The sequence below is a fragment of the Pleurodeles waltl genome, chromosome 12 (assembly GCF_031143425.1).
Source record: "Pleurodeles waltl isolate 20211129_DDA chromosome 12, aPleWal1.hap1.20221129, whole genome shotgun sequence".
Lineage (NCBI taxonomy): Eukaryota > Metazoa > Chordata > Amphibia > Caudata > Salamandridae > Pleurodeles > Pleurodeles waltl.
The window spans coordinates 638526329-638542630 of record NC_090451.1 but is presented as its reverse complement, the minus strand read 5'-3'; the positions used below and the strand labels follow the sequence as shown (position 1 = coordinate 638542630).

General features: G+C 42.7%; 2 protein-coding genes across 3 annotated transcripts in view; one reads left to right on the top strand and one right to left on the bottom strand.

The window, feature by feature from the left end:
- SLC39A1 (solute carrier family 39 member 1) overlaps nt 1–5103 on the bottom strand; it is a 61460-nt gene extending 56357 nt beyond the window's left edge. Inside the window, exon 1 of the mRNA XM_069218163.1 lies at nt 4934–5103. The gene's annotated coding sequence lies outside the window, so the exon portion shown is untranslated. The remainder of the gene's footprint in view (nt 1–4933) is intronic.
- Nucleotides 1–16302, top strand: part of CREB3L4 (cAMP responsive element binding protein 3 like 4) — a 36410-nt gene that overhangs the window by 1137 nt on the left and 18971 nt on the right. For both annotated transcript variants that reach the window (XM_069218157.1, XM_069218158.1), the window contains exons 2-4: nt 5122–5300; nt 7022–7289; nt 15908–16047. In XM_069218157.1, coding sequence (XP_069074258.1) covers nt 5130–5300; nt 7022–7289; nt 15908–16047 — 579 coding nt within the window. In that variant the 5' untranslated portion in view covers nt 5122–5129. The remainder of the gene's footprint in view (nt 1–5121; nt 5301–7021; nt 7290–15907; nt 16048–16302) is intronic.

Below are 16302 nucleotides of genomic sequence, written 5' to 3'. Positions count from 1 at the left end.
ATGCATACATCAAGCTCTTTCCGGTGGTCAGCCCTCCTCGAGCGCAGCGACCAAGTACTGAAAACATGAGAGGCTCGCTGTTTTCCGTCCTGTTTGTGGACTACTTTTTATTTTTTTTCGCAGCACGATCTCCCTTGGCAGAAGTCGAACGCTTTCCATGACATCGACCCTGTTACATAGTTAACTGCACTTTTGCTGGTTACGTAGATAAGTGCACTTTTGCCGATAGGTTTCACTACGAGTGAACTGTAGCAGTGCAATCACGCTCTTTTTTTTTCCATTTAATGTGGCAAGAAAAGTACGGTTGGGAGTTTACAACTGCTAATAGCGCTAACTTGGAGAAAGACCCGTTGCATTGCAAATGCTTGTTTTATCTTGAGGACTATTTGTGCCCTAAAATCATAATCCCCTTTGCTGCCAGGCCTTTTCCCCTCCGGTGCCGAGCCCTTTTTTTTGGCTATTTGGTGTAGTTAATGCGTAGGCCCTCATAACTTTTTGTCCACATAAGCTACCCATGTAAATTTGCGTCCTTTTTTCCCCCAACATCCTAGGGATTCTAGAGGTAACCAGACTGTGGGTTCCTCTGGAGGAGACCAAGAAATTAGCCACAATACAGCTAAAATGTAATTAAAAAACAAAAAGAGGAAAAAGGGCTGCAGAAGAAAGCATTTGTTTTTTTCCCCTGAAAATAGCATCAACAAGGGATTTGTGGTGCTAAAATCACCATCTTCCCAGCTTTCAGGAACAGGCAGACTTGAATCAGAAAACCACATTTTTCAACACAATTTTGGCATTTTACTGGGACATACCCCATGTTTACCATTTTTTGTGCTTTCAGCCTCCTTCCACTTTGTGACAGAAATGGGTGTGAAACCAATACTGAATCCCGGACAGCTAAACATTTCTGAAAAGTAGACAACATTCTGAATTTAGCAAGGGGTCATTTGTGGAGATCCTTCAAGGTTTTCCTACAGAAAGTAACAGCTAAAATAAAAACAATATTGAAATTGAAGTGAAAAAAAGAGCCATTTCTGTCAACGTTTTAGTGTATAACTATTTCCAGCTATGGTAGAATTTTGAAAGCAATATACCGTTATGTCTGCTGGACTCTTCTGGTTACGGGGATATATATGGCTTGTAGGTTCATCAAGAACCCTGGGTAACCAGAGCCAATAAATGAGCTACATTTTGCAATGGGTTTTCATTGTATACTGGGTATACAGCAATTCGTTTGTGAAACATAAAGAGTGAAAAATAGGTATCAAGAAGACCTTTGTATTTCCAAAATGGCACAAGATAAGGTGTTGAGGAGCAGTGGTTATTTGCACATCTCTGAATTCCGGAGTCCCCATAATAGCATGTGAATTACAGGGCATTTCTCAAATAGACATCTTTGTTTACACACAGTCTTACATTTGGAAGGAAAAATGCAGAGAAAGACAAGGGGCAATAACTCTCCTGATAAAAATTGTACCTCTCTTGTGTGGGTAGGCCTAGTGCCCGTGACAGGCAACGTCCCAAAATGCAACATGGACACATCACATTTTTACAGTGAAAACTGATGTGTTTTTTGGAAAGTGCCTAGCTGTGGATTTTGGTCTCTAGCTCAGCCGGCACCCATGAAAACCTAGCAAACCTGGACATTTCTGAAAAATAGACACCTAGGGAAACCCAGGATGGGGTAACTTGTGGCACTCTCACCAGGTTCTGTTACCCAGAATCTTTAGCAAACCTCACAATTTGGCCAAAAAACAACTTTTCCTCACAGTTCGGTGCTGCAAAGTTCTGGAATCTGAGGGGAGCCACAAATTTCCTTCTACCCAGCATTCCATTCCCCCACATCTCCCGATAAAAATGGTACCTCACTTGTGTGTGTAGGTCTAGTGCTCGCAACAGGTAATGCCCCAAAACACTACGTGGACACATCAAAATGATCAATTACAAAACTACCTGTTTTTGCAAGGAGGGGGGGCACCTGCGTTTTTGGTCCTGGGCTCAGCAGCCACCTAGGGCAACCTACCAAACCCAGGCATTTGTGAAAACTAGACAAACAAGGGAGTCCAGGGAGGAGCGACTTGCATGGATCCCCCATTGTTTTATTACCCAGAATCGTCAGCAAACCTCAAATTTAGCTGGCTAGCTTCCTACCACCCAACGTTCCCTTCAGTCTCCCGATAAAAATGATACCTCACTCGTGTAGGTGGGCCAAGTGCCTGTGAAAGGGAAAGGCCAAATGGTTAGGTCCTCGGTCCTGGCGCTCGGGTGCCGAGGACTTAACCATTACCTCCTTCACCCGGCCCACAGGGAGAGTGCTAGTACCATTACGTCCCGGGCACCCAAGAGGTTAAACAGATAAACCAGGAGCTCTCCATCAACTGCTGCCATTCTTGACTCAGAGCCTCCTTTATTCACTGGTCTGAGTTCACAAGTTTCCCAGGTCCATCCTGTGGAGGTTTTTACCTGGCATTCTGGGACTTATAGTCATGTGCTCGCCCTTATAAAACCTGGCGTACATGTTCCAGAATGCAAAGTTAAAAAAACAAGATGGACTGGATGAGTTAATCATGCATGTACCTTGGAAAGTTTGAGTTCCGACTACTCCGACAGCCGTCCCAGGACAGCCCAATCGACATGTGCATTGAGCTGTGTCCAATCTGAGCTGCGCTGCAGAGTTGGAGACAGCAAGCACAGGCTCCCAGTCTCTCTGGGAGCGCACAGCCAGGGCGCTCAGGCCAGTCACGATGCTGCTCTCATGCTGCCCGCAGCATGAGAGCACCGTCTGGATTGACTGCAGGGGAGTTTGGAAGCCTGTGCTGGAGTGGAGAGGAGCAGAAGAGCATTGAAGTGGCAGGCAAGTTCTGTTTTTTTTGTGTTCGTCCGTTTGTTAAGTTTTTTAGTGTTCCTGTTGTCGACCCCCCCCCCCCGCCCCTGCCCCTCTGCCCTGACACCAGCCGCTAATGTGATTCACAAAGACCCTACACACTCGCTACGGTGGCTCTGCAATGCAGGTTCCCATTTTGGAGATCCCGCAATGACTACAGAGCCTCAGCCACAAGTGCGGAGGCTGTTTGTGAATTGGACCCTCAATTTTAACAAGCATTAGCAAAGCCAATAGGTCTGAGAGTCATGTGATAACACATGCAGCTTCGACATGTTAGAGTGAAAAACATTGGAAGGAGCCAGGAGGAGCCGACAGTAAGGGCTATAGTTCCAAAGTAGCCCCTCATGCAGATCAGTGCAAGCACTCAAGTGGAGGCGTGGGGATAAACTCAACCAGCCACTAGGAAGAGGTGAGAGAACTATATTCCATTGGGATGAGAAAATATATAATTGATAAAGTCTCAAACCAATGGACGCTGCTTGAAGAAAGCCAATTTTTGAAAGGGGAAGACCCAAAGTCTACTCCATGTCTAATAAGTATATCTGACTGCTGTGTTGTCAAAACACAGATTTGAAAAATAGAGACATTTATCACTCTGACAACTAATTTGGCCTGAGATATATGGAATTATAGATTGGTAGCTGTGAATAATGGGAATGTTATTTACTGATAGATACTGAGTGACATCAAATAAACAGCACAAGCAAAGTTTGAGTAGCTTAGAATGTTACTAAGAACATCCCACACCCGAACCTTCCCGACATCTCCCTCCTCTTCGTTTCTGTTTCTTGATCTGGGTCAATGTCTGATGATGGAAAATACGTCCTGATTCCCAAAAATGAGTGCTAAGGCTCACCATCTGCAGCTACTGGCAGAAAAGAAGCACTATTTTGGATCACTTGCTCCATTCAGCACTGTCACCAAGATGGTGGCCTCAGTGGTGCTGTGCCAGACTTTTATGGCAGTGGGGATGCTGAGGCAAATGGCACGGCGGCTTGGACTGGTGTGGTGACATCTGCTACACTGGAGCTTTGCAGAGGCATATTATGGTTGGCTTTTTTTAATTTTAAACTACAATATGGCGAGCTGCTGCTTTACGAAGACACATGCCTACCTTTCATCTGTGATATCTTATGTATTACCCTAGGTTCCACGCCACACACAATACTGGTTAGCTGCACAGTTTCAGTTAATTGTTTGTAGATTGTCTACAATTGTAGAAGACAAAGCACACTCTAGTATTTACTGTGACATAAGTGGGGGTTGAGGGTTTGAGGCTAAAGTAAGTGTGTTGGGGTCTATCTTTCTTTTCTTCTGAGCCACAGACATTCTCATTTCATTTCACTCTTGTTTAGTGCACAGCCTATCTTTAGCACCGTATGCTATCACTTTCATTAAGTCCGGTGGTGAATTTCCCAAACTGTTGCCAATGGTTTTGCCATCACACGTGGACTCTTACTTCGTGGAGATGCGTGGCCAGTATGTCAGATGAGTGTGTCTATATTAGCGAGTTACATAAATGTGACTTGTGAATTAACTCCTGCCAACCCTAGGTTTACACTAATTCATGATGAGGATACATTTTAAGCGAAGCACGGAGTACTTTTTTTTTAATAAGAGTGGGCTTGCACTTTGGAAATCATTGATACTACGCCTTCTTCTTTGATTACTTCTTATTCGATGGCTTGTTTAGCTTATTTTTGTATCCGAATCCTGTAACTTGGGCTCTTTAGCATCTCTCGGATTGGCTGTCTTCTGTCCTTCCATTGTTCACTTTTAGGGATTTGTTTCCTGTTTGGTTAAACACTTCATGATAGCCCATGTTTTTGCCAGCTCACTTCTCTTCCCCTTGTGCCCCACCCAAATGCCCACCCCGGGCTGCATGTTTTTTGCCTCCTATACTTCTTGCCCCATGTGCTTCTCCGCGCTCCCTGTGTTGTTACATGTGTGTGCTTCTCGCTCGAGTTTCTGCCCCGCACTGCGCGTTCTTCTCTGCGCCACCCCTCGCTCTGTGTTGTCACTCCCACAGACACTTGAACATGTGTAACTTACCAAGAGCCAGCAGAGGGTTTCCAAGTCACCGGTGGGAATCCAGATTCTCTCAGCAATGGGCCTCAGTCGCGCCAGTAGGTTCCGAGTGTGTCCTCCCCTCAGCTCCCACCCTGAATCCCAGACTCTGATGTGCTCAACAGGTGTGCACCGCGGCCCTTACTAACTCTGGCTCGCGCTCCTCCCTCCAGGTGCCACCATGGAGCACGAGAACGAGGAGCTGCTGGGCGTCTTCTTCGGACAGCAGGACGAGCTCTTCTCGAGCAGCATGTTCCCAGACGCAGAGAGTGGCACCTTCCCGCTGTCTGAACATGTGTACCAGGCTGCGGCCGAGAAGCTCTTCGAGGAGTGGTCCATCCATGAAAACCGGGTAAGGCTGCGTGCAGCGCATGTACTATGGACTGGCTGTGGCTAGCGGTGGGCGCAGGCGGATGGAGCTCGTCTTGGTGCTGCTGCTGCAAATGCACAGGTTTGGGACGAGTTGGACAGTGTAGAAGGGAGTGAGTGGGCAAGGGACGGGTTTAATTGAACGGAGCAGGGCAGGTGCAGAGCGACAGATTGGGGGTCGGTTCCAAGTGGTGGTTTAGGGGTAGGAACAAACAGATGGGCTGGTGTCAGGGTCTAAAAGATGGACCGGGAGCAAGGACTAGCGATGGGCTGGGAGATAAAATGAATCAAGCAGGGCAAGTCCAAGAAATGACCTAGGCAGAAACGAGGACACCCACAAGGAGCCTGGGCAGGCGGAGCTGGATGGCTTTGTGGCAGGTCACATTTTCAATGGTTTTATTGGGAAACTCGAGCATCTGTGCATATTCTTGCGATTTAATATTTGTCATTCCCAGGTCTAAACTTAACCAACTTTCTCTCAGACTTGTCCAGTGCCACTAGGGACTCCAACTTGTCACTGGGGATGTACACTACTGGACAGGCTAGCGGCTCGAGTATTGGGGACAGCTGCGGCAGTTACATTTGGACAGGTTGGGGCGAATACACAGAGGCTAGCCATGGGCTGGTAATAAAGTGCGTGCTGGGTAGAAGTGAAAAGGGATGTTCTAAGTGGGGAGAACACCAGGGAAGGTGAACTCTGCAACTCCTGAAGGCGCAGCGTGAAGAGGAAAAGAAAGCCGAGGAGCCTGTTTTGGCTGCTTGGCAGGTGTCAGACAAAAGATCAGTTAAGCCCAGAGGGCAACCTGGCCCACACGGAAGACTTGTTCATCTCTTAGCAGGCAGGTGCCTCCGGTGGCGTAGCTGTCAGTGGTGCAGCAGGTTCAACGGCACCAGAGGCCAGAGGACTGAGGAGCCTACTGAACACTGATAATTGCCGTGTTTTACTACATATAAAGCAGTGAGGGGGCGCATTTCCCTTTCAGTTGGGCGCATGGCACCACTGCTATGCCAGTGGGCGCCTCTGAGAGGGTGGTCAGGCAAGAGCAAAGCAAGATGCCTGACCCTGTTAACTCTGCCTTGCCTAAATTTCAGACAACAGCCTCTTGTGAATTTTCACATTTTCTCTGAATTCGCTGTATAGAATTTTGCCCAATAAGAAGAATCTGTTCTCTCTAGATTTTAGTAGAGATTTCCCATAGTGATTATGAAATATTTTCTTTCCTAAGCGTCTCCACTAGTGGTGCCCGGGTAGAAATGTACTTGTTAAGCAAAAAATTATTGCACAAGGTTTCTGCATTTTGAGATATCATTGTTACTTTCGTGGCGAGATTACCCAAGTAATGCCTTTAAAAAAAATATATATATCTGGCTTTAAAATAAAACAAAAATTACGAACACTATTCAAATCAGCTCTAAAACAAAAAGAGTTGTTACTGTCGTTGTAGGAGCCTTCTGTTAAATACATAAGCAGACTCTGAAAAACACACACACACATGCACTAGTTGCATACACTCTTTCACAGAAGTCTACACCCCTACTTAATTCGCACAATGAAAGCTACTTATAAAAAATGGGATGGCCAGGGTGTGTATATAATAGAAAAGGGATCAGTGCTGTGTTGCCATGCCTTGCTTGAAATCCCTGCTTTTTGCTGGCTCTGCTGACTATAATATATGTTTCCTGACCTTTGTGCCCTGATTTTAGGCTTTGAAAGACAGAGATGAGCCTGACGACTTTCTGCAGCTGATGATTAACCCAAACGATGTGTACAGCTCGGGCACCCCCATGGCATCGCCGGAGAGCGACAGCGGCATCTCTGACGACCACCGACCAGATAGTCCACAGCATAGTGAAACAAGCCAGCCAGAACAAGCATTGGCAGCGCCGTACGAGGTCGTATTTGATATTGGCACCCTGGGTACCATCAAGAGGGAGGCAGTCCACAGCGACGGCATCATTTCCATACAGCTAGGTCAGTGTGCAAAATGTAGCAATGCTGGGATTATTTAAAGACCCTCTCGAAAGGACGGGGATAAGCCTCTGGGCTTGATCTAGTAGGGACCTGTTAAGTCATTTTAGGGACTACCAATACATCTGTGCTCCTGTCTTTCATTGCCTTAAATTAGATCAGTGCCCCAGGGAAGTTAAAGAGCAAGGCGGGCAGCCTTGGAGCTGTTTTGCTAACGTTGTCCAGTGTAGTCAGGGTCCCACTGGGAAGCATCTCTTACTGATCCGTAAAGACCAAACCGCAGCTCCTTCAGGTCTCTCACAGATCCATAGGGGGTGGGCAGGACATCTGATTTTCATCCTGTACCACATTCAGTGGATCATAAATACTATATATTTTTTTTACGGATGAGTAAAGATAGAGTGTGGATCTTGCAGCCGTTCCATGCCTGATCATGATAGGGTGCAGCCTTGAGACCGAGGAAGTACATTGCGGCTCCATGTGAATGGGCTGCGGAGGGCCACAGCTAGCCTTCCAAAGCAGTTACGGGCTTAGGAAAACCTCACTTTAGATTTACAGCATTTGGAAAAAAAGAAGTTCCAGTTGTACCTTCCCTTAGGACTTTGAATCTGTGGTTTGGTGATTGGCAGGAGTCTGAGAGAAGGCGTTGGGGCACGGCTGGCGGTGTGCCTTCAGTTGCACCACCAAGTAACCTTTAAATCACCTTTACGCAAGGTGACGGGGATTATGCGAGGCTGCATTGTTTTTCTAAAAAAAAAAATACGAATTGCCACAGTCTGCATTGTCTTGCATAACTTGCAAGCAGTTCCAACAAAAGAAACTGAGCCCAAACAGATGAAAGTGAGTCGCTGCCTATGGAATGCAGTTGAGCTTGTGACACCTTTCATCTGCTGATTGCTGCATTTGACGACTGGGTGGGGTTTGCCTTAACTGTATTGTGTTAACAGCAAAGGATGGGCCTAGGAGAGGCTCCTTTGCCTAACGCCGGAAACAGAAACACCAACATATTTAAGGGTAACTCAGGGAAAGAATGTATTTTTTTGCCATGAAATGGTTGTGTTTTACTAGTGATGCTAATACTTCCTTCGGCCACTGTTGGCAAAACAGAAGTAACTTCAAAGAATTCTAATCGATTTACATTTAATTTTAATATCTGGTGTGTAGTACTGAGCAGTATCACCAGATGAGTAAGTTAACTATAAATGTATTTACTGTTCTGTCGGGCTGCTTATTATTTTTGCCGAGTGTACACGTCACTGAGCTCAGTAGACACGTTTTAAAGTTTAGCTGGGATGTGCACAATGAAAGAGGTACACATATAAAAAGGATAAGTGTGTACACGGCTAGTGCAACACTATAAATGCTGTACGCCAACTCATTTACTCCTGGTACTAGGAAGGACACTATTAATAAATGGCGTTCCTGAGTGGCTATGCGTGACAAAATAATTAAATATTACATCACTGTCTAAAATTGCACCGAGGCACTGTGGTATGGTTCACTCCCAGGCTGCGCCCACACACAATGTGCCAAAAGTATATTTACTTTTTGATTTTCTTTCCACTTTTGGTTGCACCCTTACCATGACCCCTCGACTGCTCAATTGTAGTGTTTTTTTCAAAATCCACCTGAAGACTCTTTGGGCCATATGTACGAACACTTTTTCCCATAGACACAGAATGGGTAAAAACCTTTGCTACATCTGGCCCTTTGTGTGTTTTTCAGGATATTTTAGCACTGTGAGTGAACCATGCACTTCTGTTGCTGGTTCTTAGCAGGTGGGTAGTGTGGCCAGGGTTGGTTTTATTTTGCATGCACGCTGTGGCAAGAATGAACCTCACTCCAGGGTTGCAACACGTTTGCTTAAGGGTCAGCATTAGTCCCTTCAGTTTCATCCAAGTAATATTTGTAATAGTTGCATTGTATCAAAAATGGCGTCTGTGTGGGATTTGTGTTTTGTCACCACTGTTCGTACCTTCCTACCTTGATGGCCTGTCTGCATTAAGTTGTCATGTATCTTTTTTTGTTTACTCCTGTTACACCAATGATGACTGGAATCGTTTCCATATTTTTTGGTGTTATAAGTAAAAACATCACAATCACTTCAGTTTTCTGCAAACACAAATCTCTTGAACTTCCTACTAATGGTATAAGTTTTCCCATCTAACATTGCTACACTTAAGTAAGCCCACCCACACCCTCTACTTGTTTAGGTTAGCTAATTGAACAAAACAGGATCATGCCAAAATATTTGAAGGCAGATTTCTATGTTGTTAGGGCAGTTAAAGGGTAGCAAATGTCACTCTGTCAGCAAAGTAAATACAGCAAAGAAAAAACACTTGTTTTCAAGCTACATGTCACATCTGTGGTTTAGCAAAGGACTGTGATGCACATAAAAGTTATGAGAACTCAAATGAAACAATGTAACCATCCTGATAAGACAATGACCATGATGGAGAGGCCGTCCAAGCAATGAAAAACACGAAAAGGACCTAAAAACCAACGGCTGGAAGAACTGACCCAAAGATCACCACCTACTGTTCCGAAGAATTGAGTAAATGGGCTGTACTAGACAGCTAAAGTTGTCTGTAGCAAGACCTGAAAATGGGATGATCGTGCACGCTAAAAGCATTCTCTGAGAGGAGGTCCTCCCTGTGTAAATCCTCTTTTGAAATAATTTCCTACACCTGCTTTGCATTGCAGTACAATAGAGACAATGAGTGGTGCCTAGGTTGTCATTGGATCTAGTTTCTGAGATGTTCCTAGGTGTATTTCGGTACCCCACCCTCAGCATGTCCATCCATATTGCTGACACTCCTGAGTATAAGAGTGAGCATCAGGGGTATAGTGCCTTATGTCTAATTTCCATTTTGTGCTGCAAATTGTAGATTTTGTCTATTCAAAATGGAGACCACTTTATGGAGCATCATTATGAGATGCTGTATACTTAGAGGTGGATATAGGCCAGTATTAACGGTCTTGGATTGTAGCTAACCCAGTTACTAGGCATCATGAGTTTTTGGTTCCAAGTTTAGGGAAAACATGCAGGACAAGCAATAGCAAATGAAATCTGGCATCTTTTCACTGATTCTGGGCAGTTTCTCTATACGTTCCATCTTGTTTTTAGTAAAAGGGAACATATTTTGTTTTACCAGGTGCGTTCCATCATATGGTAAACCTGGTAACCGAGCAGAGCAGGATAAGGGATACCACTGCATCTGACTCGTAATGGGTCGTGGTCTGGAGAACAAAGAAGTCAGATTGCGTGGAGTAAAATCAGTTTAGAGAAAGGTGTGTCCTACCATCAGACACTGTGAGTAAGTGCTATGGTGACTTTTCCCAAGTGCAGAGATGCATTTCAGCATACAGTGGTGTAATTACAGACCTCCTGGTAATCTGAACACACTAAACATCCTTGGGTATAAAGTAAAGCGGTTCTCTACGACCTCGCATTGGAATGGAAGAGCTACCACCACTTCTGCTCTGCAGGGATCCTAGTAAATCATAAATAGGCCCACTAACCAGCAGATGAGCGTACTCTGTGCTTCCCTAGACCATGTACATGTACCCCACACACTGAGGGACACTGGCAGGCATTGCCCTGTACAGTGTATGTAAAATGGCAACACTCTCTCTTTTCCTTTTTGAAATAGCATACTATAGCCGTAGTACCTCAGCTTCACCTCTGCAGTCTATGTGCTCTTGGGCAAATCTCATTAGCTTGTCCCTTCAAACACACTGGCAGATGGTCAGAAAAATACAAAATGATGATGAGTTCAGATAGCCTAAACAAGAGAGAAAGATGAGAGAAAACACTTCTAGTCAGTGCCCGATAGCGACTCATCCAACCTTTACCAGAAATGATTGTAATAGCATGGCCAACACAAGTTCACTGACAGAATATTAAATTGGGGACCTCTTCTCACACAATATAAATAGATGTGATCAGATCAAAAATGGTGTGTTAGGAATGACAGCCTTTTTTCCTGTCAGCAGCAGAGAAAAACAATGGGGGTTATTCTAACTTTGGAGGAGGTGTTAATCCGTCCCAAAAGTGATGGAAAAGTGACGGATTTACCACCAGCCGTATTACGAGTCCAATTATATCCTATGGAACTCGTAATACGGCTGGTGGTATATCCGTCACTTTACCGTCACTTTTGGGACGGATTAACACTCCTCCAAAGTTAGAATAACCCCCAATCTGTCATATATAAATTGGTTAAATAGGGAGGGACAGGCCAGATCTGAAATTTTAAAATGGCGTTCCGCCTCACCTCCATGAACACAATACAGAATACAAAATGCCGTTCCGCCTCACCTCCATGAACACAATATAGAATACAAACATGCCTGTGCCAGTGGTACTAAGAGATGCCAAAGATATGGTGCATTCAAGTAGCTGGCACTGCACAATGAAGTGTTCGTTGTACTATAGACTACTGCCTCATCAGGATATGTTACAGTAACAACATTTCACATCCGGTTTTCAGCCAGTAAGGATGTTGTAAAGCATAATCACATTGGTATTGAATTGTCGCAGTCTTCATTAAACATTACCATTTCCAACTGACACCAACTTTAAGAGCTCCGCTTTCCTTTTACCATTTTCCTTGATTTCATTTTATTTGTTGTTAATAGCCAATACATTTAACCCTATTATGGGCTAGATTTTAGACTCTGTTTTGCTTTCTTATTAATCTTATTTCACCTACAACTCAGTATATGAAATGTCATTGTAACAGTATGACAATAGGATGAAAATCAACACAGAAAGAAGTAAACTAAATTACTTCTTTATTTGTAGCATATTAAAAAAAGATTTAATGTAATTATAAAACAGTGGCAACACAGTATGAAAAATAATTTAATATAAATATAAATTTAAGAAAAATATTGTTAAGAATGGAAAATATAGTAAATGTAATGGCGCTGGTTTCAAACACGGGCTTCGAACAAGTTTATATTATATTTACTAAAGGTAATATTATCACTATTTTAACTGATGCATTAATGTTACATGTATATTTAATGTATATAAACTGAACATAACTGCTTAAGTCAGCGCCATCACTGCCTCTTATTTCCATACCCTGAAGATGCTGAGGAAGATCTTCAAATGGCTTCCAATATTAGACAAACTGGCACTCATGTCCTAGTCATCAGCAAGTTGCACTGTGGGAACACCTTCTATGCCATGATCATCAAGCAACTAACTAGAAGACTACAGACCATCCAGAACTCAGCAGCCAGACCCATCCTTAACCTTCCACACAGAACCCACATTGCACCACACCTCAGAGAACTACACTGGCTCCAGGATACACAAACAGGTTTAATTCAAACGCCTCACACACCTTTTCAAAGCAGTACACAACTCAGGCCCCACCTACCCGAACAGTCACCTCTCCTTTCACCCACCACACAGGCACCTCTGCTTTGCTGGAATCCTTTCTCGCACACATCCCACGCAAGCACAGAACTAGATCAGGAGGACTGGCGTTCTCTTACATCGCTCCTAAAACGTGGATTGACCTACCACTCTACATCAGAGCCTGCACATCTCTTCTTGAATTCCGCAAGAAGCTGATGACCTGGATTTTCAATTAACCAACCTCCCATAGGCAGGGCTAGGCGCACACACCTGCTTAGTGCCAGGATACCCTCATAACACACACACACACACACACACACACACATATATACATATATTCTCTCCAAGCTATGCCAATCTCACCATGGGTAGGTGGGAGAGGGAAATAGCTTGGAGAGAGGAAAACCAAATATATGCAGAGAAGATTGAGCTATGGCTTAGGTTCATAGATGATTTATTTTTAATGTGGCCAGGAACCAAAGAAGAATTTTTGCAATTCTTTGAGATTTTACATGTAAATGAGCAAGGCCTAAAATTTACATGCAATTTGAGTAAAACTGAAATTGATTTTTTGGATGTGAAAATATACATGAAAGGAGGGAAAATAGAAACAACTCTTTTCCGAAAAGCAACTGCGACAAACAGTATACTACATGGAAAGAGTTTTCATTCAAAACATTTAATAAAGAACGTACCATATGTAGAATTTCTAAGACTGTGGTGGATTTGTCCAAATGATGAAGAGATGTTACTTCAATATGGAAAAATGAAACAAAAATTCTTACAAAGAGGCTATAAGAAGAGTGATATAAATCAAGGAATGCAAAGAGCAAGTAAACTGAAAAGAAACACACTCTTAGTCAGAATAAAAAAAGAAAAGAACAATGAACAAATAAGAATAATATTGGAATATAGTAAGGAAAACTTGGCTATTCAATTTTTTTTTTAAAGTATTAGAACTTGCTATACAAAGATCAGGACATTAGAGACAAAGATGGAATACATCCCTCTATAACCTATAACAAAGCACCCTCACTGAAGAACATGCTTGTCAAAAGCCACTTCTCAAAACCTTCACAAGAAATACGGCTTAGCAGAATCAAAAACAATGGCTTTCTGAAGTGTAATAAATACAAAGCTTGTAAAATTGGAGTTAATAAAGTACACTTTGAAGAATATAACGGGAAACAAACAAAAATAAACCAAAGGATCACTTGTGAAACAGAATATGTGATAAATGTCATTGAGTGCATATGTGGAAAGAAGTAGTTTGTTAGTACAATATGCCAACTAAAAGAATGAATTTTAGAACATATAAGAGCGGTACAAAACAAGGACACTAGTTATGCACTTGAGAAACATTACTTACAACATCCAGAAGAAAACTGGACAAGTATGAAATACTATGCCATTGCACATGTGAAAAAAAGTGAAAGAGGAGGAAACAGAGAACAAACACTCCGAAGATGGGAATCAAGGTGCATTATAAGGCTCTGAACAAGGACACCATTTGGACTCAAAGCGGATGAAGAACTTAATGTACATTTGTAATCATAAGGAAAAAAGGAAAAATAATCTGAGACAAGATTAAACACATTCAGAAATATATATTTTAAGCTGGAACTGAGAAGATCAAATTGCAAGTAAGTAAAATGGATCAAAGGATGAATAAAAATGAAAGAAGTCCTGCCTGAAAATTGTTCGATGAAATACAACAGTTTGCTAGAATATAATGAGGGTAGACTGCCTAATCAGCCATCTGAGAGCACAATATCTTATAGCATGTAATTCCACGAACTACACATAATGAAAAGAATGTCAAACAGCCACTTAGAGCTTGACATAATATGATGAGAACGAGACAATATATAATATATATGAGGAGGTTGCAACAAAATGATGGAAATAATGAAATATAATGATAATAAAAAATGTATATATTGTTTTTAAACACGAAGACAAAATAGAACTTCAATTTTCACACAGCCTCATTATGGCTAGATGGGAAGGAGGATATAAAAGGAACAAACAAAGAAGGACTATACATGGCGTGATCAAGACTACTGCAGTCAAAACGCGTTGCTGTGTACTTGTGTGGTGAAATAAAGGAAAAGAAAATTGATTGTTTCCTGGAGTGGGATTTCATAAACCTTTGGGGATAGCAATTTAATCACAGCATGATTAGGCTATGGGGAATCAGCACCGGTAAATACCAAAAATCTTTTTTTTTTAATACCTTTATTCCTTCAGTGATACACAAGCCACATAGTCATTCTTTTGTTTGCACATTGTTGGCCCAAAGAAACAAATGTCGCGTAGAGCGTGAAACCTGATTCGGCTGATTTTGCTAAGGGAATCATGAAAGATGAAGGGCACAGTAGGATTGCTTCAGCAAGCTTTCTGGAAACGCTAGCACGGAATTTGGTAGGGACAGTAAGGAGGACTAAAAGTGGGTAAAAATATAAGAAGGATAAGTAGAAAAAGAAGTGGGGGTTAAGGAGAGAACCACTCCTTAAAAACAGGAAGGGGAATGTCAGCCACCCAAATAAAATTGAATGAAATCCATTTTTCAGGTTTGTTTCGACTGCCTAGCAAAAACCTTTCTAACTGAAAACTGTGCCAGAAGTGGTTCCTTTAAAAAAAATTGGGAACAGTTTTTTCAGGTGGGTTTTTCAATGAATACATATACTCTCTTTGAGATTAAACATGCAGCCCACATAGCATAAATTCGAAATTGTTGTCATTCGAATTTATGACCATAATCAACGGTTTCACATGATTTGAGAATCAATGGCACTTTTGACTGAATGATTACCAAGTTCATTTTGATTGCCGAGGGTCCCTGCAGACTTATGTTTCGTCAACCATAAATATAAGGGACAGAGCAGTGGCTGTAATGTTAGTTTAGCAGTCCATAGCATAAATAGTTTGAAAGTATAGAGAAGTCAAACGTAGTCTTTCTTGCATCCAATACTCAAGATCTATATTGATTGATTAACTTCCAGACGTCTTGATTTCCAGTATGTTTTGTAATTATAAAGTGATATTTATTCAGACAAATGAATTAATCAAGTCCATGTACAGGTGTGGAAGCGGAGACAAGTCTTTCAACAAACCATTATATTTTCCAGTGACTTCAGTAGTGAAAAAATAGTAGGGTCCCCCTCACCCCAGGAATAAAATCAAAACACGATGGGACAACTTCATAAGTGTTTCTGGTGCCTCACTTGTTTCTCTTGAATTACAGATGACTGGAACACCCCCATACTGGTCCCAGAGCCCCGCATGGTCCATGAGTTGCCAGCTCACCCGGTCACCTCTGTGCCGAAGCCAGTCCAGCTGCCATTAATAATGACGGCTGCTGAGCTGCAGGCTGTGGAAGCTCTGGTAGGTGCGCTCCCACCCTTTGCCTTCTGATTTGTGTTTGAATTTCTCAATTTCTAAAGTTTTACATAAGAAACAACATTTGCCCAGCATTAGTACATTATTGAAAAACTGCAATTGTTACATGATTGAAAAATTCAGGTGTGGGTGGTGCATGGCAATGTAGCAAGACAATCCAGTAAAACAAGTTGAATAATATGGTGCAGGGTTTCGGTGTCAGTGCAGCTCATTGTTCAAGGCCGCATAGATCCTGACAAA